The sequence below is a fragment of the Orcinus orca genome, chromosome 5 (genome assembly GCF_937001465.1).
Source record: "Orcinus orca chromosome 5, mOrcOrc1.1, whole genome shotgun sequence".
Taxonomy (NCBI): domain Eukaryota; kingdom Metazoa; phylum Chordata; class Mammalia; order Artiodactyla; family Delphinidae; genus Orcinus; species Orcinus orca.
The window spans coordinates 76,954,114-76,975,614 of NC_064563.1; the positions used below are offsets into that span (position 1 = coordinate 76,954,114).

A 21,501-nucleotide genomic window follows, 5' to 3' on the forward strand; every position below is an offset into this window, starting at 1 on the left:
CCTCTCTTTGCTGCAAACCTCTGCATCTCAGCGTTTGGCTTTCTACGCATGGGGCAAAAGAACCTTGTCCGGTAACAATACCCATTACTCAGCTCACACATTTAATCAGAGGATTTTGGCAACTGCAGGATTGTCTTTTCATCCAGGATCTCCCCTGGAAGTAGTGTCCTGCTATATCAGTGCACAGGCAGCAGCATCCATCACTAGTTTTAGTCCCATTTCAGAGGGCAGACCCTCTTTCCGGTTGTACTTTGGTCCATGGCGCTCTGCCCGCGCGGTGTATCAGGTACCAGTCTTTACTTCTGTCAGGCTTCGGGGGCTTTCCTCATACGCTGTGTCCCGACCGATCACAGGGCTCCCTTCACCAGGGGTGTCGGTATGGCCTGGGCTCTCTGATGAGCGGGACCTCTGTAGGCGGACCATCTGAGTCCGGATTCCAAGCCATGCGTAGTGTCCGGGATGACTTCATAGCGCCGAGGCCGGTGTCGAGCCCGGAAGGGAAAGCAGGCGACCTCGACTCGGCCCGGCCTGGGTTTAGGGGTTTGCTCCCGGGCCCTTCTGGCTACCTGGTGGTGGCCGCGGGCGTTCCCGGAGGCTGCGGCGTAGCTCCTGAATGAAGGTGTCTCTGAAGCGGGCAGCGCGGCAGCCCAGGGAGCCCGCGGCCCCTGCCGCGAGGGCTCGCAGGCGCCGGGCCGCGTCCTGCCCGTGTAGCTGGGCCTGCAGCAGTACGAAGGCGGTGAGCTGCGCCGCACGCCGGATGGGCCGCGACTCAGAGAGACGCTCCACCAGCTGCGGGCTGTGCAACAGGGCGGCCAGCAGCCGCCGTAGAATCATCCTCGGAGCGTCCCGGAATCCGGGGCACGCCGCTCTCACTTCTGATCGGCGACGCCTGACTACGGACCACGTCTGCGCCGGCGCCTCCGGATGACGACACTGCCGCGCTGGGATTGGAGCACGGGATTAAGACTTTTCACAGCGGCCTCCGAGCGTTTCCGGTTCCGCTACCGCCGGGGCGGCTTCGTTTTTCTCGCAGTGGCGACGTCCTCGACCGAAATCTGTGCGTTATGTCGGGTGGCCTCCTGAAGGCGCTGCGCAGCGACTCCTACGTCGAGCTGAGCCAGTACCGGGACCAGCACTTCCGGGTGAGGCAAGCGGGGCAGCGAGAAGGGGAGGCCCCGGGCCAGAAGGCTGAGAATTGGTTTGCTCTTGTCTCATTGTGTCGTCTCCCATTCCCTGGTATCCCGAAACGCGAAGGGAAGCCTCGGTGCCTGCTGTGGAATGGATTCTGAAAGGGCGTTTGGATATCACTGAATCCTCTTCTCTCGTAGGCAGGGAATTTGAGGCTCGCTCTCACATTCCCTAGCAGCCGCTGCCTGATCCCCGGGGCAGTGCAGACGGGCGGCAGTAGTACTGGCGTCTCAGGTTTTCCCGAACGGTGCCGCGGGAAGGTGACTTTATGATGAGGGAAAGCGGTGTCATTTTGACACGTGGAGCATGTGGAGGCGCCATCCTGACCCAGATACCGGGGCTTTTAATTATTTTTAAATTTTCAGTTACATCAGCCAAACTGCGCTTTGGCGTTTCGCGTCCTCTCCTTGGGCTAGTTAAACGGCCCTCCACAAGTTGTACGTGGTGAGTGGCAGACACAGTTGAGCCCTGCCTCCACTTTTAGGGAGCCCTTGGAGTGTGGAGGGGGGACCAGCATGTTAAGTGTCTGGATGTCAAGATCGGAGAACTGCTGGGTTTCAGAAGAGGGAAATTTTCATTTGGCCCACATCACAGCAGATTCTGTGGAAACGGGGGAGGCTACAGCTATTAAAGGTGGGTTCTTCAGTATCAGCAAAGGCGGGGATGGGGTGGAGGTTACTGACACTCATTAACTAGTGGTTGTTTAGTAAATTTGTATTGAGTGCTGTTGCTGAAGCCTTCTGCTAAACCTTAGAGAGGGAAGACAGTTTCCACACCCTAAGACTTCATAATCCTCTAGGGATTATGGGATTGTAAATGGAAGGACTGTAAATGTACAGATTTACAATGGAGGTAAGTGATCATAATCTAGGCAGAAATGATGAGTGGAAAGGGAGGGGCTGTGAGGATTCAGAAAATTCCCTGTGACGGGGAAAGGAGGGGTCACATACAGAAGAAGGTAGGTGTGGAGAATGTTTAAAATGCATTAGTAGGGTAGGGAAATGGAAATTTGAGGTCAAATTGAGAAGGATCTTAGATTTTCACGCAGTCAACTGTTTTTAAATGCTTACTGTATGCCAGGCATGATTTTTCATTCTATCACTTTTACAGGTCTCATTACTTTAGAAAGTTCCACATCATAACCATCCTGAATTTCAAGCATCCTGCAAGATTAAAACAGTGAAAGGATTCAACTTTTGCTGTTGTTTATCTCTGCAGTCTAAAGCCTATAGCTTCATTTAGATAGTAGTAAGATACTGTCTTGTAGAATTTCTACAGTGTTTCCTGAATGGGATCCACATTATTATCGTACCTTAAATAAGTACTTATACCAGTTGTCCTAAACTGTAGGCTGTTTGGTGGGACATGACTTGTATGTGTGAGAAAAGAAGGAAAAAGGAAGATGCTTCTTGACCATAATTTTAACAAATCAGTAACAGCAGTGATAAAGTGAATCTACTTTATTTAATGTCTCATTCCAGAGTCCTGGAAAACCTACTTTTAATGTATCGTTAAAATGACTCTTGTCCTGTGAACTTTTAAGGAAGTATGGGATTGGGGATAAGACTGGGTTTGGATTCCAGCTACAACTACTGATTATATGTGTGACCCTGGACAAGCTACTTAACTGTCTTCCCTCAGGTAGAATGAGGATAATAAATTAGGACCTACTTCATTCAACTCTGAGAATTAAATGAGACTTCCATACATGGAGATCTGACTTGCAGTCCCTTGATTCTCCCTAGAGGCAGACATATTACCTGTTTCTTGTGTGTGGTATCCATGTATATTCATGCTTTTAAAAAATATAACTTGGAGCATACGCTTCACATTGTTTTGTGCCTTTCTTTTTTCACTTTGCTCTTGGAAATTCTAGGGTGACAATGAAGAACAGGAAAAATTGCTGAAGAAAAGCTGTACATTGTATGTTGGAAATCTTTCCTTTTATACAACTGAAGAACAAATCTATGAACTCTTCAGCAAAAGTGGTGACATAAAGAAAATCATCATGGGCCTGGATAAAATGAAGAAAACAGCATGTGGGTTCTGCTTTGTGGAGTATCCTTCCTGTGTGTTTGATGTAGCTGTTGGCCAGAGGTGGGGCCCAGAGTGGCTGGTACCCTATTTTACAAGATGAGTGAGGATATTCGTTGATTAGCATCCCTACACTTACCTCTGCCTCTCCTTCCTTCTGTCCAGTGTGCCTATACTCTTACACTGGGAAAGCTATTAACATTAACATTCTTTCTGAAATCCATTTTTTCATAGTTGATTAAGAAAAATAATCTTTGAAAATGTATATGCTTATGGTGTTTCAAAATGTCCAGAGCATAGCGAAAATGAAAGCCCTATACCATTCTAAGTCCAGAGACAATCAGTTACGAGTCTCGTGGGTCTTTCCAGAAGTAATCCTATGGATGTGTGGTAGCGTACTGCATGCACTCATTTTTTTTTTCACCTATCTTAGAAATTGCTTCATGTTAGCATATGTAGATCTACCTCTTTTTAAAACAACTGTATAGTATTTCATTATGTAGATGTATATAGCTTGATTTTATAGGTCAAAACCAAAGCTATATTTACTTGTGACCATGTATTCTCTCCCTGGAAACTCCAAATATTGGACCTTCTGGATTTATCCTTTGATGTTTTGTTTTTTAACTAATATTTTTCGGTCATTTTGTTTGAGAAATTTTCCAGACCTGATCTACCGTGTCTTGAATTTTCTTTTCTGTGCCCTGAATTGTTTCTTTTGGTTGTATTTATGCCGTAAAATTTCCTTCAGTTTCTGGTGATCCCTGGATTTCTGATCATAATTAGGGGAAAAAAGACTATGTGGATCTAGGCGGAACTACTTTTTAAAATAATTAATTAATTAATTAATTTGGCTGCGCCGGGTCTTAGTTGCAGCACACGATTCGTTGCTGCTCTAGTTCCCTGACCAGGGATCAAACCCGGGCCCCTTGCGCTCGGAGCGCAGAGTCTTAACCACTATACCATTAGGGAAGTCCCCAGGCAGAACTTCTTAAGTTGCTGCCTTGCCTTTGGGACATGTGGGTTTCTCAAATGCTAGAATGAAAAGGGATTTTATTTGGCTTGCTAATGTTAAAGACAATGCCCTAGTTCCTCCAGACAGTTCAGATCCCTATCATTTTACTTTTATTTGCCTGGGATTAAATGCCTTTCTGTTAACAGGTCTTTTCCCCACATAGACACCTTTAATTAAACCCTATATGCAGCCTCACTTGTTGTTCAGCTTGGAATTAAGAGCCTCCTGGGGGCTTTCCTGGTGGCGCAGTGGTTGAGAGTCCGCCTGCCAATGCAGGGGTTCGTGCCCTGGTCCGGGAGGATGCCACATGCCGCGGAGTGGCTAGGCCCGTGAGCCATGGCCGCTGAGCCTGCTCGTCCGGAGCCTGTGCTCCGCAACGGGAGAGGCCCCAACAGTGAGAGGCCCACGTACCAAAAAAAAAAAAGCCTCCTGGGCTTGCTGTCTCCTTTAAGCCCTTTCAAGGGTATTTCGCACTGTGACTTTGTTTCATCCACTAGTACTCTTCACCACCTGTTGAATCTCTAGTCTGCTTATGGTCTCTTCTCCTCTTTGTATACGTGTTTCTTTTCTGTTTTAATGGGGGCCTTGAGAAGTAAAGAAGAGAAAACGTGCTCTATCAGCTTGAACCAGAAGCCCCACTTTTTTTAAAATATGTATATTTATTTATTTATTTATTTATTGGCTGCGTTGGGTCTTCATTGCTGTGCCCGGGCTTTCTCTAGTTGCAGCAAGCAGGGGCTACTCTTCGTTGCGGTGCGCGGGGCTTCTCATTGCGGTGGCTTCTCCCGTTGCGGAGCACGGGCTCTCGGCGCATGGGATTCAGTAGTTGTGGCTCGTGGGCTCTAGGGTGCAGGCTCAGTAGTTGTGGCGCATGGGCTTAGTTACTCTGCAGCATGTGGGATCTTCTTGGACCAGGGATTGAACCCGTGTCCCCTGCATTGGCAGGCGGATTCTTAACCACTGCGCCACCAGGGAAGTCCCAGAAGCCCCACTTTTGATTTCGGTATCTGATTTCTGGATTCTGCAAGCTTTTCCCACTCTTCCTTCAGATACGAGGGACGAGTGCCTAGGTTTTACTTTTGCCTCTGGTGGCAATACTGTAAAATAGTTCACGGGGGACAGAAAAGGCAAAGAAAATACTAGATAATAACCAGTCTCTAAGAACTGGAGTGTTTTTGCATCTGCCTTGAAGGTCAGAGATCAACAATCATCATGGCAAATACCTGAAAGGCTACCGTTCATTGTTAGTGTTTTTTTCCTCAGTTTGCCCTTTAGCATTCATTTCATTCAACAAAAAATTATTGAATGCCCACTGTGTGCTAGGCATTGTGTAGATGCTGACACTGGAATTTCAGTGTTTCCCTACCTGTGTAATTAAAGACAAGGGGAAAAAGTCCAGATCAGTATTTCCTAAACCCAGCTAATGATCATAAGTATTACTTACAGAGATTTTTTTTTTTTAATAGCACCCCAAAGACAGATTTAGTAGATCTGATTTGGAACTACTAATGTGAGTGATATTTTGAGTGTTTCCTTCTAATGAAATGCAATGGCAATTCATATGTACCGTGACCTCTTTGTAAGGTTCTTGAATATACAGCTTCATATTCAGGGAACCCAAAGATGCTGTTTTCTTGGATAACAGTTCATGGTTAAAACCTGCACTGAACATATTTTATATTTTGCAAACCAAAATATGGAGACAGTGGAACCAGATACTTAACAGGATTATCAAAAAAATCATCAGTGTAGCCACGGATAAGTGTCATTTTTGACTGCTTCTGGACCAATCTCAAACAGGCCTGTGCAAGACAAATTATTGTCTTTGAACTCCATCTGGTTGGATTAGTTTTTGTACTTTTTCTTAACTCAGCTTCATTTAGATGTTGCTTCCTCTGTTTACAAAAATATCTGGAGAAATGCTAATTCCTTAATAATTATAATTAAGATACTATTTAAGAGCAGATGCAGAAAATGCCATGCGGTACATAAATGGAACTCGTCTGGATGACCGGATCATTCGCACAGACTGGGACGCAGGCTTTAAGGAGGGCAGGCAGTATGGCCGTGGGCGTTCTGGGGGCCAGGTATGCAGAAAGGTTCTCTGGGTTCAGCCTTTGCCTGGGATTCCAGTCCTAAATGACAAGTGTTTTGTCAATTTGTATTTGCTCTTTTGAAAATAACTTTGTGCTTATAACCTTGGCTTGAAGTGAATCTGAAAACCACCCATTGGGGTTGGTAAATTATTTTTATACTTGATCTTAGCCAAAAGGCTGAGAAGTGATGATAAATTATTTTTAAAAACCATTAAGTAGTATATTATCTACATCACAAGCAACCATTAATTGGACTTCTGCTAGGGGCTAAATGTTCTCCACCTGCCAAGAGTGTTGAACAAAAACAAAATGCAGTAAAATGACTTTTACATTGTTATTTTAAAATAGTTTATTCTTTGCAACGTGCTATCTTTGAATGCTGAGTATGAACCTGGTGTTTGGTAAAACACCATTAGGTAGTCTTAAATAATTTTGCAGGGCAGTTGAGCTATATTATCAGTTGCTTAAAATTATGTTCTGTTCTGCTTGAAATGTTCACATCATGACACCTGAAAAGGCGTAGTTATTTGACACATTTTAGGAAGCATGTTTGTTACACTCATCTTCTCTATACTGTAACATGTTCTTTTCAATTAAGGTGCGAGATGAGTATCGTCAGGACTACGATGCTGGGAGAGGAGGTTATGGAAAACTGGCCCAAAACCAGTGAGTGGTGAGAGCCCCGTCATGAAAAACTCACTCCTTTGGCCTGTTGAATTTGATGTGCATTCCCAAGGTCTGCGAACCTGCCTATTTTTACCAAGCTTTATTTAACATGTCTCTACTGAGCTGGAAGGCTCTTCATGGTTTTCCACTTAAAAACTTATTAAAGGACAGAATCCAAAAGAATGCCTTTAATTCTATAGTCTTAACATCTTGGTTGTGTCAGATTACCAGAATGATTTCTGTTACCAGGTCAAAAATTGTGTTCCTTAGCAACAGACTTCATGTGTTATGTTGCTCTATCAGCCAAAACACACTTCTTTTAGGAAGAATGGAAAAAAAATTTTTAAGTGTTTACCATGTTTGCATCTAAGTAGGTTTATGGTCTACCGTGGGGCCTGGAATTACTATTTTTATAATTTTAAGTTTGCATGAGATAAAGTTTAATAAGTGGAGTTTTGCTGTGTAATGTAGCTTTACTCTAAATTAGGAATAGATTTTGATAACTGAATTTTTTTCTATGTTGAATTTTAACCTCTAAAGGCAAACTTAGAGTCAAGGGAACTTCCTAAATAGTTGGGTAAGCCTTAGACAGTCGCAGGGGACACCACTTCTTATGTGCTTTTTATATCAGGAAATTAGGTCAGGACTTGAAGGGTATTTACTAAACACATTTTTCAAAATATGTTTTCGCTAACGCTAAAAAAACCAAGGGTCTGTATTAGAGGGAACCTCAACTACTCTAAGGGCAAGGGGGGGACGCTGTCAGTAGGAAATGGGGAGGAAATATCAGGAGATGTGAGTTAAACCAGTGCCTTGACATGATGAAGGTTGTTAGAGCCAGCAGATCTATATTTTTCATTTTCAAACTGATCTTGGGAATTGAGTGGGGTTGTTTGTTTTGTTTTTTAAAAAAAGAGCTTAAAGATCAAGAGAATACTTAACAAAATCAGAAATGCTTCCCTCGGGAAATGTTTTGGCTCATTCTCATACTGAAGTCTGTCTTGTTTTTTCCCTAGCTAACTGTGCTGAGTTTCAGAGCCTGGGTAGTGAGCTGGTGGTCTCTACAGAGAAGGCAGTCTGGAGGATTTATTTTGCATTTGTAAGGCAAGAGAGAATTTCTCTAATATTATGTGAACTATTGCTCATTTTAAACTGGTAGTCTAGTATTTTCCCTGATGTAAGTGATATTTTTTCATCTAGCAACAAAGTATCTCCTAATTTCCAGTAGTTTGTGAAGTTGGGGCTGAAGTATCTCAGTTGAACATCTTTCATGTTACAGTAAGTGTATGTTTTCTCAAATTTAAACTGGCTATTTGAACTTTAAAAGAAAGATATCTCTAAATTAGTTGTATTTAGGAAAACATTTGCAAATATCTAATTTAATGAGGACAAACAATTCATTATTAATTAAAATCTTTTTTACACTGTAGTTTGAATTAATGTATTTTATATTTTGCAGTAAAACGTAACTCAGATTTCTATAGGCATTAAAACCACAGTGGTTCCTATTTGAATTGTCTTCTGTAACAGATTTCAATAAAATTGGACCAACTTATTGTCTGTGTTTCCTCACCGATAATGACATTGAAGCGGTCTTTACTCTGGAATACATTTTTGGGGGGAAATCTATGAATAGTATGCAGAATTTGCATGTCCATTTTAATTTGACAGTTACTAATATTGCTGGTCACTAGCCACATGTAGCTAATTAACTAAATTAAAACAGTTCCTCAGTCAGTCACATTAGCTACATTTCAGATGCTCAATAGCCACCCGTGGTTAATGGCTGTTGTAGATAATGGAATTTGTAGGATGCCAATACAGAACATTTCCATCATTGCAAAAAATGCTACTAATGGACAGTGTGGGCTGCTTAGAGCCCACACTGGTCACTGTTAATAGATGAGCCTTGTCGTGACTGGTATGTCACTGGGAAAAATTACCAAACAACAGTACATTTTATCCAACACAGGAGAACACACATTTATAAAGGCATTTAGTTTATTTTTCAAAAAAATATTTTTGCTAGAAGGTTTGAGTGATTTTTACATGATCACAATCTTTAAATAATTTTTTTCTAACCAAAAGGTACCATTTAAGTGGACAGCTTGTCTAGATTTGCTTTTGTTAACACCCAAATACAATTAGCACTTCTGATGGCATTCCCTAGGTCTTCTTAATTATCTACAGGCCAGGAGGCAGAGCCTAGCACAAAACAAAAAGTATGTGCTTTACACCTGCTGATTAGTTCAGTTGCATAACAATTAAGCAGAGCAGGTAATCAGGATATCTAATTCACACTATTAACACACTGGTTCTCGCCTGAAGAGTCTGATTCACCCAGAGCTCCCAATTATTCCTTCTAACCCAGGGAAGTAGTATACCACAACTGCAAAGAAAAGGGGCAGCTCAACTTAGGCTAGTGCTGGCTGTGTCCCAGTTAGGTCTGTTATTTTGTTCCAACTATGAATTCAAGGTGACCAATGTTAATCATATTCAATGATAAGTAGAAAACAAACTGCAAAGCCAAAACAAATGATTTGGGGATTACTGGCAGCAACTGCTGCTTCTCCCTTCCTTAAGTGCATCCCTTCCTTAAGAGAAGGTTGGTTCTCTATGATTCTTGAGTAGAACTTAACTAAAAGTTGAACTAAATCTACATTCATTGCTATAGATTTAACAAAAGGATAAAAGCAACTACAGACTGGTAAATTTGCTGATGGAGAGGACTGAGCAGCTTGTTGAAGGCACATCATAAGCAGCTTTTAGTTTGATAAGGCCTGCCCTCAACCCCAAAAGCATAAGGTCTGCCCACCTTGAGGGCACCCAAACAACTCAGTGCCAAGCTAGTGAGAGTAAAACAATGCCTGTCTCTTCTACCAACAGCCCAGACTGTATTTCCAAAATTTCTGTTGCAAGGAAGCCATTATTGCAAACATCAGGATAAAGGCCATTCTAAACTTAGGGCTTGGGCTAAATAGAGGTTTGCACCTAATCTCAAGATGGGGGGAAGCAACTATGTGTGCTGAAGCAAGTTTCGTGAACAACAGAGAAACATTTTAACCAGACTTAAAATATTTGACATTTAAGCTAAAGCATGCTGGACGATGTACCTCAAGGTGCCCTACTAAACTGGACGTGAAAGGCACCCTGGACTTGGGACAGCTCACCTTAGATTCTCTCTGCCTCCCTGTTAAGAGCATGACCATTTCTCAGAGTGGAGGAAATGGCAACTGAAACTTTGGGCATTAAGATTTTGGCCAGAACACAATTCTGTCTCTTCTGTATGCCTCGTTCTGTCAGAGAGTGAGATACGAGATACGGAGCTCTAAAGTATAAGACATTTTAAATCAATAGTCTAGTTACCCATTACAAAAAAAAAAAAAGGCAAATGTCTCACATACAGGTTTGAAAAATCTCATGTTTGTATAATTATGCCTGAAAACCTCAAGAAGACACCCAACCCATTTTGTCACCTTTCCTAATGCTGATACAACCCTACCTGTAGCAGCACAAAGTGCCTCTAATAGCAGTCTTTTTAATGACTTGAAGCACAATAAGAAATACTGACCTGGTTTTATATTATACTAAGGAGTTTGAGTGACTAGGAAAGTGCTGGGGCTGTTTACAATGTAAACATTGGTGTTGGTGCTTGGATCTGGGGATGGGAACCCTGCATGTAAACATGTTCTGACTCCACCCTCAACTGCTGGCAGTCAGCCCTACCTTATGGCCAAGTTAAACTGCACATTTTAGCTTTTTATTTTCAACACCTCACACCTAACGAGGCATAAACCAAAGCATCTTCTGCCATTTACTTGGTATTTTTCTGTACAAGCTTCTGAATTTCTTGTATACACGTTTGTTGTTTTTCCTCCCCCAGTTCAGAAAAGATGTAGTTTAACATGCATCTTTCCCTATTTCCTTTCCTTTCCAATATCACAAAACTTTGTTAGATTAAAGATGCAAGATCCATTACTTTAATCCTAATGCAGCCAAGGGTAATAAATCAGGACAGGGCCACTTCTGCCTTCCCCCAGAAGATGAGGTTCATGGAAGCAAAAAAAAGGACTCCTGTGCTAGAGTCTCAGGGTTGGTCAAGCAGAGGCAGATGAGCCCTGCATGCTGTTGAGATCACTAGAGAAATAAGAGGGAAAAAACTCATAACATTTGCTGTACTCCCACAGTTTCATGTCTCCCTTAATACCTTTCCTGTTCTCTCCTCTCCACCCACGTGCAAAATACCTGAAGTCAGTCTTCGGTTTTGAATGTTTATATTTTAAATACCCTTGAAATAGAAAGGTATTTGGCAAATCTGAATTTCTTCCATATGGGAAACAATTGCTGTAGAAAGGCTGAATTCTCATTTGTTTGACCACTAGTTTTGACAGATACTAATTTTTTAATGGGTCAAAACCAGAAAAATCCAGGGAATCAGTGTTCCAGCAAAAGCCTTTGTAAGATTAAAGCATTTATTATAAATGCTTCTTAAAACCAAGATTGAAATCTCTCATGTGTGAAGATAAATGGACCCTCAAGGTCGCTGTCTTTTTCTCATACCTTAATCAACTCTTCCCAAAGCAGGCACTGTGCTTACAAGTGTGCCTCCATAAATAGAACATACCAGTCAGTTTATGGCCACTTCCTTTTCACCCTTCAAAAGGAATGTGACTCACTTGGAGAGGGAAGTCAGTGTAAGGTGCTGCTGGTAAAAATAAAACAGGACTGGCTTTGTCTGAAACCCCTTCTAGCTACCCTTTATGCCCCAGGGAACATCTACTATTCTCAGAGTTACGTTGTATCAAAAACATCCTGCATTTTTATAGGTTCTGGAATTAAAATTTAAACCTGTATTCACATCTAACTAAGTTTCAAAAGCTGCACCAAATCTACTAGGCTTTTTTTTTTTTTTTAATACTCTGCACTGCATGCTCTGTCTATATGCATGCGTTTGGATAATAAATATTAAATATGGGGGGACACACACACACAGAATCCATAAAATTAAAAATGAAACCAAACTGAACATTAAAAAATAGTACATAGTAACTAGGGAAATGAGTAAGGGCAGAAAATAAATTTGAGGTAACAACAGTGGTCCAACACCACTGATCTGAAATATCTGTAAAAATTCAAATAAGTGTTTGGAGATTCAAGTAACAAACCATCTGCTCCAACTTGGTCAGACTTCCCAGAGTCCCTGCTGAGTTTCAGTCCATGAGCCGGCACTCACACAGCTCCTTGTAAATCCTCTTCCGCACTCGGGGCATGTCTTCTTGGGAAAACTGGAAAGGCTGCTCTAAGGCGAGGCACTTGCAGTACTGCAAAGGTCCCAGAAACACTTAAGTGGCACGTGGAGTTATGTACCAGCCTAATGTATTTTACTAGATGCAGACCTAAAAGAATAGGGTCTAAGGCAAATGTTAAAGTTTGTTTAAACTCGTAAAAATGTTTTAAAACGTCTACCTCCAAATTATAGTCAATTTTCCAGGCAAGTATATGTCTTGGGATTCTCCCTCCCTCCCCACTCAATACTGTGAAAAGCCATACCGATGAAGGGGCTCCAGTTCTTCTAAAGGTGAAATCTGCTGAGAATGCAGCCAGACCTAACATGGCCTTTAAGTGAGAACTTGAATTTGTTTACAAACGTGAGTCTCATGAGTGAGCCCATCTTCCAAGATCTTCGGATATCTCTAAATTCATGGATTATGTACTATAATTTCCTTCATAAATGTATAACAACTTTTTCAATAGCCCTTTGAGACCTAAGATCTACAGCATGAGAAAGCACAGTGTTTAAATGTGGCCCTTATTTAAAATCTAATTAGGTTTTACTCTGTGGTTAAAGACCACCTACCAATGGTTAGAAAAATATAGTTAATACTACCAATGCCAAGGGTCTATGAAACAGACAAATTCACATCAGTCTCCAATGTGGCTTACCAATAGCCTCTGATAAGACATGGATGATACCAATTATTCATCTTCAGCCTTAGAAGGTGATTCTTCCTAATGATAATATATGAAAATGCAGAACTACTGCTTCCCAACAACAAAGGAGGGTTGGGAGGAAAAGTGTTCTGTTATCTGTACCTAGTACCTGTATACATCAGAGGGATCCCACTTCTCCCTAAACCCAATAAATTTAATTTATAAATTGTAAATACTGAAAAAACTATTTCTTTACCTGGAGCACAAATACTCCACAGTCACTGTCATTTTTCTGTTGTGGAATACACTACGGGGAAAAACAAAACGATCATTAAAACCAAGTATTCCTCTTCAGATAAGAAAAGCTGTTTTTATGGAAAAATGAGCGAGACAGGAAACTTGTCTGTATCCAAGACAGCTGGTGTGTACCTCTGGTATTCAAAGTGTTTGAGTTTATGGAGGCATCTGGCCATGAAAAGAGCTATCAATCAACCACAACTTAGAACATTTTGCCTAAATATGAGAAGCGGGAAATCAAATAAAATCCTATTTTAAAACTTCCATTTGGATAATTAGTTTTGCTATCAATTCACTGACAATGGAATCAAAATGGAATTGTGGATCAGAGAACGCAGTGCATGGCCTGGACTCTGAATACGTAGTAACAATGCTGCTTGGTAGTCTTCCCTTTTCATCTCATATTTCACAACTCTGTCCTATTCTTTTAAAGACATGGTAAAGGTAAGCAGTATGTTTTCCAAAGAACTGGTTACTGTACTCTGCCTAAAGTGTTGGAATATGAAAGATCCTGATTAAATTTAGAATACCTGCATATACTACTGGGTAAATTCAGAATATTCACAAGTTCAGTTCTGGTTTGAACTAATATACTAGGTTATTTAAAATACAAAACATAAGTTTAGAAGTTAGCATATAGTACAGTTCAAGGATAAACAAATAAGCCTTGTCCCTTTGGGTTTGGGTTAAAGGTTTATTTCAAGACCCTGCCTTTTTAACAGTGTCTTTGATCCGGATAGACCTGAGTTCAAAGACTTCACTCTGTCAATAGTTTTGATGGCCTTTGGGGAAGCTCACACCTAGGATTCAGCTTTCTCATCTACAATAAAGAGCTTCTTATCCCTAAATGACCTGCCTACCTCACAGACTGTAAGGATCAAATGAGATCATACATAGAAAAACACTATGAAAACAAAGCAGTGCCCATAAAACAGAAGACACTGATATTTGTGACAGGGTTAAAAGGCTAGGCCTGCTCACTCTGCCCCGCATACAGCTTTTATGTCTATGGCCAAACACAGTGCTGCTTCTAGACTGTTCAGACTGAAGCACTCAGGCCACTTGTCTTCCCCAAATGCCTGGAAAGCAGCCCAGTACACTTGCTCCCTTAGTGAATGCAAATAGTCATGTCAGTATTTCTCTGGGTCTACATGAGTCATCTGGAAATAAGAGCCATGAGGCAAGAGGCAGGTGCCACCAAAAAAATTTTTTTTTCCTTTTTTTCAACAGAGCAACTATATCAGCAGCAGCTGCCCCCAGGATGAAATGACTGAATTTATTTGCCCCAGCAGGCAGTGGGAAATTGGGCAGCCAGGTGATGAATACTGAACTGAGGTTTACTCTGAGCTGCCTCCCTGCAGCCTCTAGGCTCTCTATTGGTATCTTCATGATCAGTCTTCATGTGCTTTTAAAGACACCCACCCCTTAGACAATTCCAGCCCCTTGACATGCCTGGGTTTTCATTTTTATCACTTACTTACCTTGGTAACAGCAGTCTGCCAACCCTGAAGAAATTCAGGTCTATTTTTTTCTCTGGCTTCAGTCAGCAAATACTTTCTTATATTCTGGTTAAAAAGAAACCACAACACAGATGCTGTGTTCCATCAGTTGGTGAAAAATGGAACCTGCCCGCAGCAGACAGAAGCAAAGGAGGAGGCTGTGGCCCCACCACTGGGCAGAGTATGCATTAAAGAGTTTAAAGCTGGAACTTGATTTCAGACCTTTTTCAATTTATAGAGTGAAGGACTCAGACCTTCTGTACTGTATGCACTTAGACTGTGGACACTGGTATATGCTTTAATTAGATCTTTTTATGAGATGGTCAGCCTTTTCCAGGAGTAAGTCAACTTGCTGAATTTGAAACTTAAATAAATACTGGCAAAACAAAAAGAAAGCCTTAATTACTGCCAATGCCCAACAAAGGGAAGGAACCCATGGCAGAAATCATTAATAAATGAAATTTAAACATTCTAGCCTTAGATATACTCCATGTTTTTGAGGGCTGCAGGTAAAAGTATCATTCAGCTTCTAGAAAGTGATACTTAAAACCCATCCTGGATACTAAATACAGTCAAGTCCACTGCTGAATTCTCTACCAAGATGAAGCCTACTGAAGTTCCTAATTTTCCCTTATGCCCTCCACCTCTTTGTGTATCTTTCTCTGCCTATCTTTTCTAAGGGTGAAGTCAGAGGTTACATGAATTAAATTAACCCCCTGAAGGTGGAGCAGAAGTATGTATGTACATGTAGAAATACAAATATGTGTCTGTATATACATACATACATACATACACACATACACGTATCTGCATATTCGTATTTTCTTTCCCTATATAGTATCATTCTGCAACTTGCTTTTCCAAACTCAGTATGTCTTGGAGATCTTTCCACGTTAGGACACAAAGATCTACTATATTCTTTTTAACTGCTATGGTCAGTTTAATGTTGTGAATATACTACAGTGTATGTATGTATTTAGCTATTCTGTTAGTAGAGCTAAATTTAGGTTGTTTTGACTTTTCACTATTATCAGTAATGCTGCAATGAACATCCTGGTGTATGCCCCATTCTTGTGTGCATATGCAAGTATTTTTATGTAGTATATACCAAGAAACAGAACTGGTATGTAATATGATATGTGTCTTTTTAATTTATAAGGCACTTAGAATTGCAATTGTTCCCCAAGGGGCTGTATCAATTTATACACTCCACCAGAAATTGAGAGTGCCTGTTTCTTACACCCACTTTAGTAACATCAAACTTTTCCTAACATAATAGGCAAAAAATGGAACCCTGAGGTAGTTTTAATTTGCATTTCCCATATTTCTGGTGAGGCTGAGCATCTCTCCATGTGTTTAATGGCTATTTGCATTTTTCCTAAAAATCACTTATTTTATCCTTTGTCCCTTTCTATTAGATCCTTCTTTTTCTTATTCATTTGTAGTTCTTTTTATATTCTGGATAGTGACTATTATCTATGTCACAAACATTTTCTCCAAATCTATCCCTTTTAACTTTATGACAGACAGAAGTTTTAAATGATGACATGGTCAAATTTATCAATCTGTTCCTTTAGGTCTTTTGCTTTTTTTGGTTCTGTATAAGACCTTCTACACTCTTTGTGTTTTATATTTAGGTCATTATTCCATCTGGAATTTGTTCTTATAAATAGTATGAAACAGAACCTGTGTTTTACTTTTCCAAATAGAGAGCTAATTTTCCCAATGGCATATATCGAATAGCCTGTCCGTCCCCAACTTTATTATATACTAAGTTCCCACATATACATGAGCTACTTCTAGATTCTCTATGCTGTTCCACCAATCCAATTGTCTATTCCTAAACCAATATAATTAAAATAGCTTTAATTTTCAAAACTTTGTGATATGGTTTGACATCTAGTAGACCAAATATTCCTTTGTTCAGTTTTGATCTACTTCAAAACTATTTTAGCTGTTCATGCACATGAATTTTGCAATATGAATTCTAGGATGAGCTTATCAGGTTTCATTCAAAATCCTCCTGGGAAACTGATTAGGACAGAAATTAGTTTATATTAGTTTAGGGAGAATTAATCTCCTTCCGATACTGAGTGTGCCTGTCTTCCCATCTATTCAGATTTCCTTTAAATACTTTAGAGTCTTCATCTCAAAGAATGTCCCCATTTTTTGTTAGGGTATATTCCTGGGTAATTCATGTCTTTGCTACTTTTGAAAATGGAATCTTTCTGTTTTCATTTACATTTTCTAACTGTGCGGGAGAATCAGGAAACAAACTGATTTTTCTTGCTTTGTATCCCACCATCTTATTGAACTCTTATTAACTGAACTCTAATATTTTGCCAGCTGATTCTCTTGGCTATAATACACTCTACAGAAGTTATTTTGAAGATACAAGCCAATTTTAGCTCTAAGAGAAACCAAGGAAAATGATTTCTATCCACATTCAAAATGTAGTTTTAAGGGAAAGACAGAAAAAAATCTGATGAAATCCAAAACAGGTCATGTATCTCAGAGAGGGATCCAGATCGTGGACAGCTACCTCTTCCCACCTGGAGATTCCTCTTGTCCTTTTCTCTGCCAACATTTTTGACATGACATGACAGAAAATGATCATCTGTGGTACTGACTTCTGTTGTTCTATCCTAGAGCTGAGATACCATCTGGTCAATCACAAAATAAATGGGGAAAAAAAGCGGGGGGCAGTATATTAACTTACCTCTACACAAAACTTAAAATGAATGCCTTGGGAATCATAAAATGAAATAATTCGATTAGAGAGTGTCACAGTAATGAGAGACCAGTGGACTTCCAGGTGAATAGGAATCAACAGAAGACTCTTTTTAAACAAATCCACCTGATCAAGAAAAGAAAAAGAAATGTAGCCATCACCACAGGCTTTCCAAACCAACAACAAACAGCAGCTTCCATTTACTGACCTTTGACCTGTCCAAGGTCATAAAACTAGGAAGTGGTGAAGCCAGAATCTGAACCCAGATCTTAGTCTAAAGCCCATGTTTGTAACTAGTAAGCTAAAACACACAACAAGAAAATTGAAGATAAAAGAAAGCACTGTTTTCCATTTAACCTGTTAAACCTGTGTTTATTAACTACCTAAAATGACTTAGCCCCTTATTTTTAAGCCTAACTTATTTTCTTATATACATATTTGACCTAGAATCAATTCTTATTTAGGAAGGAATTGTGGTATTAGAAAACAACATAGCCTTGCAATATGATCACAGGCTTTGAAGTTAAGTCTGGTCAAGTTCAAATTGTAGCTCTGCCACTTATTGGCCAGATGACTTTGGCAATTTTCATAGCTTCTCTGTGCCTTGATTTCCTCAATTATAAAATACAGATAACAATAGTACCCACCTTATGAAGTTGTTGAGAGTGACAATAAATGTAAAATGCACAAAAGTGTGCTTAGCAAATTATATGTAGCCAATAAATCTTAGCTGTTATTATCACTACCTCAAATCTCTCAGATGTCGAAATTGAGAAAAAGAGCCTTGATAATTCTTCATGTCCTTTACATCCTCACTCACCCTTCATATCGTAATACATATCACTTAAAAATCTAGAAACATTCACTGTACCACTCAAAATCCCAGTTGTGGACTGGATGATAAAGTAGTAGGTACTCAATAAACATTTGTAAAAGAGTGAATGGATTTTTCTCAGGCATTTTTTGTATTTTAGTGATTCCCTGGGTTAAAACAATTACAGGGCTATTTTCTTCTTTAATTACTTATTTTATTTTATTTTTGGCTGCGTTGGGTCTTCGTTGCGGTGCACATGCTTCTCATTGCCATGGCTTTTCTTGTTGCGGAGCACAGGCTCTAGGCACAAGGGCTTCAGTAGTTGTAGCATGAGGGCTCAGTAGTTGTGGCTCACAGGCTCTAGAGCACAGGCTCAGTAGTTGTGGCGCATGGGCTTAGTTGCTCTGCGGCATGTGAGACCTTCCTGGATCATGGATCGAACCCGTGTCCCCTGCACTGGCAGGTGGGTTCTCAACCACTGCGCCACCAGGGAAGTCCCTATAGGGCTACTTTAAACTAGATTCTTAGAAACTATTTCTCAAGCGTTCTTTGCTTTCTGATATTCAGATAATGTCCTGTTCTAGAAGAATCTTCTACCAGTCTACATGACCTTGTAACAAACCACTTCTGCTTTTCAGTTTCTGTATCCATAAACCTGAGAGGTGAGGTGGACAGGAAATACTAAATAGGACATACAATTGGTCCTTTCCAGCTCAAAAATTCTGAGTATCTAAAACAAGAAATCGTATTTAAAATACAGCATTAAATGAGACCAAATTTACATTTTTCTCAAAAAGAAACTTTTTTCTTAATTATAAATCAATTTTAAAATAAAAATTGCGAAATACAGATAAAAGATATATTTCAGTTTGTCTTTCCAGACCTTTTTCTTCTTTTTAATATATTAATGTTCACACACGCGCACACACAACCTTATTACATATATGTAATTAAGAATGATGTGTGTGGAGTGACTAAGATAGAAAAATAGAGGATGTGATGATGAAGAGTCTGGTTGTTAACAGGCTTTCTTGGATTGAGAGATAATGTCTAAACAAGACTGAGTTTGGAGCACATTTCTTCAACATGTGTAGGTTAAAGATTTCACTTGTCAGGTGGAGTGTGTATTGAGACTATGTATTGAGACTTGTGTATGAACAAGAAGGTAGGCACAAAGCCCTCTAGTTATCAGAGGATTTAGCTTCAGGAGAAATGGGGGGTTATCTACTCTAGATGGCAAAGAGCTGGGAGAGGCTCATGGTCTTGGCATGCTAATAAGGTAGAATTAGAAGATGAACTTTCAAAACGCATTGTTTACAAAAATCTTTCTCACTGAACTATGCCCTCTCTGTAGGTATTAAAAAAGTTGGTTTCTCATTTGCATAATAAAGTGGAGAGCTAGTAGTGGGAACTTATCTAATTCAAAGTTAGTACTTAAATTTCTAAGAAAAAAATATCTGAAACAGTAACAAGTTGTATATTGCCAAAAACTACAGGAAAAAATGAAATATAATGCCTTGATTTGGAGATGAAAAGAGCTTCAAATATATAAAGTACTTTAAAATTGTAGAAAATATAGTTCAAAATGATGAAATAAATGCTAAAATAAGAATATGCTACAGCAGGAGGGACAAAAAAAAAAAAAAAAAAAAAAGAATGATGTGTGTGGTCAATTGTATTACTGATCTCAATTACTTGGTGTCCTCCCTGTAAGGATTATACAGAACTACCTATTACCATGTGGCTTCACTGCCCCTTCCAGCGGGAAAAATGTAGTCATATGATTCACTGTAAAGAGAAATGAATTTATCTCATGACCAAGCTGAAACTTCAAGAGCCATCATGTGGCCCTGAGACTGACATGTCTGAAGATTAGGTGCTGCTCCTTCAGTTTGGGTCCCATTAAAGGAATAAAGATGAGAAAAGACAGGATCATCTCCTTAGATATAGGGAAAAGCATCTGATAAAACTCAACATCCATCTATGATTAAAAGCTCTCAGCAAACTAAGAATAGGAGGGAATTTCCTTAACCTGGTAAAGAGCGTCTACAAAAAACCTACAACTGACATCATAAACAGTAGTGAAAAACTGAATGCTTTCCTCCTAAGATTAGGAACAAGGCAAAGGTGTCCTCTCTCATTACTTTTATTCAACAACGTACCAGAAGTCCTAGCCAGTGCAATAAAGCAAGAAAAAGATGGCATACGATTTGGAAAGGAAAAAATAAAACAGTCATTACTTACAGACATGACTTTCTATGAAATTCTCACAGAATCTACAAAAAAGCTCCTAAAACCAGTGAGTCTGACAAGTCACAGGATACAAGGTCAATTTACAGAAATCAATTGTATTTCTATATACTAACTGCAAACAATTGGAAGATAACGTTTTAAAAATTCTGTTTTTAGCAGTTTCATCAATATGAAACACTTAGGGATACATTAAAAAAAATAAGAGCTCACATGCCACAATTAAGGAGCCCAGCGGCTGCAACTAAGGAGCCTGCAAGTTGCAACTAAGGAGCACATGTGCTGCAACTAAAGGAGCTGGTGAGCCACAACTAAGGATCCCGCCTGCTGCAACTAAGACCCAGCGCAACCACGTAAATAAATAAATAAATACATGCAAGACTGTACACTAAGATTTATAAAATACTGCTGAGAAAAATTAAAGACTCAAATAAATGGAAAATATACCATGTCATGGGCTAGAAGACTTAATACCGTTAAGATGTCCATTCTACCCAAATGAACATACAGATTAAACACAATCCCAATCATAATCCAGCAAGTTTTTTAAAAGTAGAGATTGACAAAATGATTCTAAAATTTATATGAAAATGCAAAAGGACCTAGAATTGCCAAAGCAATCTGGAAAAAGAAGGCTAAAGCTGGACACTTACACTGATTTTAAGACAAACTGTGAAGATAAAGTGATCAAGACAGTGTGGTATTAGCATAAAAACAAAGAGATCGATGCAAGAAAACATAAAGTCCAGAAACAGACCCATACATATGTTGTCCACTGACTTTCTACAAAGATGCCAAAGCAATTAAAGTGGGAAAGAGAAGCCTTTTCAGGAAATGCCAATGGAGGGAAAAAAAAAAAAAAAGAAACTTGACCCCTACTTTGTATCTTACACAAAAACTGAGATGTACCAGAGATGTAAATGTAAAACCTAAAACTATAAAGCTGTTAGAAGAAAACATATGAGGCAAGTATTTTTTAG

General features: G+C 39.8%; 3 protein-coding genes across 26 annotated transcripts in view; 1 reads left to right on the forward strand and 2 right to left on the reverse strand.

Moving 5' to 3' along the window:
* Positions 1-84: 84 nt before the first annotated feature.
* Positions 85-834, reverse strand: NCBP2AS2 (NCBP2 antisense 2 (head to head)). Its single transcript, XM_033403768.2, has one exon. The coding sequence runs from the start codon at positions 832-834 to the stop codon at positions 535-537; it is 300 nt and encodes a 99-aa protein (XP_033259659.1). The 3' UTR covers positions 85-534.
* Positions 835-980: 146 nt separating this feature from the next.
* The window catches only part of NCBP2 (nuclear cap binding protein subunit 2), a 31,963-nt gene continuing 11,442 nt past the window's right edge, over positions 981-21,501 (forward strand). For 5 of the 14 annotated variants that reach the window (XR_007477579.1, XR_007477582.1, XR_007477575.1 and 2 more), the window contains exons 1-4: positions 983-1,142; positions 3,065-3,246; positions 6,186-6,324; positions 6,932-8,277. Coding sequence is in view for 5 of the 14 variants with exons in the window: in XM_049710280.1 (XP_049566237.1) it covers positions 1,065-1,142; positions 3,065-3,246; positions 6,186-6,324; positions 6,932-7,003 (471 nt within the window). In the remaining 9 variants the exon portion in view is untranslated. Of the gene's footprint in view, positions 1,143-3,064; positions 3,247-6,185; positions 6,325-6,931; positions 8,555-14,457; positions 14,543-21,501 lie in introns of those variants that run through there. The other 9 variants (XR_007477576.1, XR_007477574.1, XR_007477580.1 and 6 more) reach the window with 6 other exon arrangements.
* The window catches only part of SENP5 (SUMO specific peptidase 5), a 40,042-nt gene continuing 28,913 nt past the window's right edge, over positions 10,373-21,501 (reverse strand). For 3 of the 11 annotated variants that reach the window (XM_049710265.1, XM_049710266.1, XM_049710264.1), the window contains 4 exons: positions 17,446-17,583; positions 14,709-14,792; positions 13,187-13,237; positions 10,373-12,320 (listed from right to left, as the gene is read on the reverse strand). In XM_049710265.1, the coding sequence (XP_049566222.1) occupies positions 12,210-12,320; positions 13,187-13,237; positions 14,709-14,792; positions 17,446-17,583 (384 nt within the window). In that variant the 3' untranslated portion in view covers positions 10,373-12,209. Of the gene's footprint in view, positions 12,411-13,186; positions 15,103-17,445; positions 19,002-21,501 lie in introns of those variants that run through there. The other 8 variants (XM_049710269.1, XM_049710270.1, XM_049710272.1 and 5 more) reach the window with 6 other exon arrangements.

What these genes read in the sequence shown, in the direction of transcription:
- NCBP2AS2 (XM_033403768.2), bottom strand. Translation starts at nt 834, where the DNA reads ATGATTCTACGGCGGCTGCTGGCCGCCCTGTTGCACAGCCCGCAGCTG.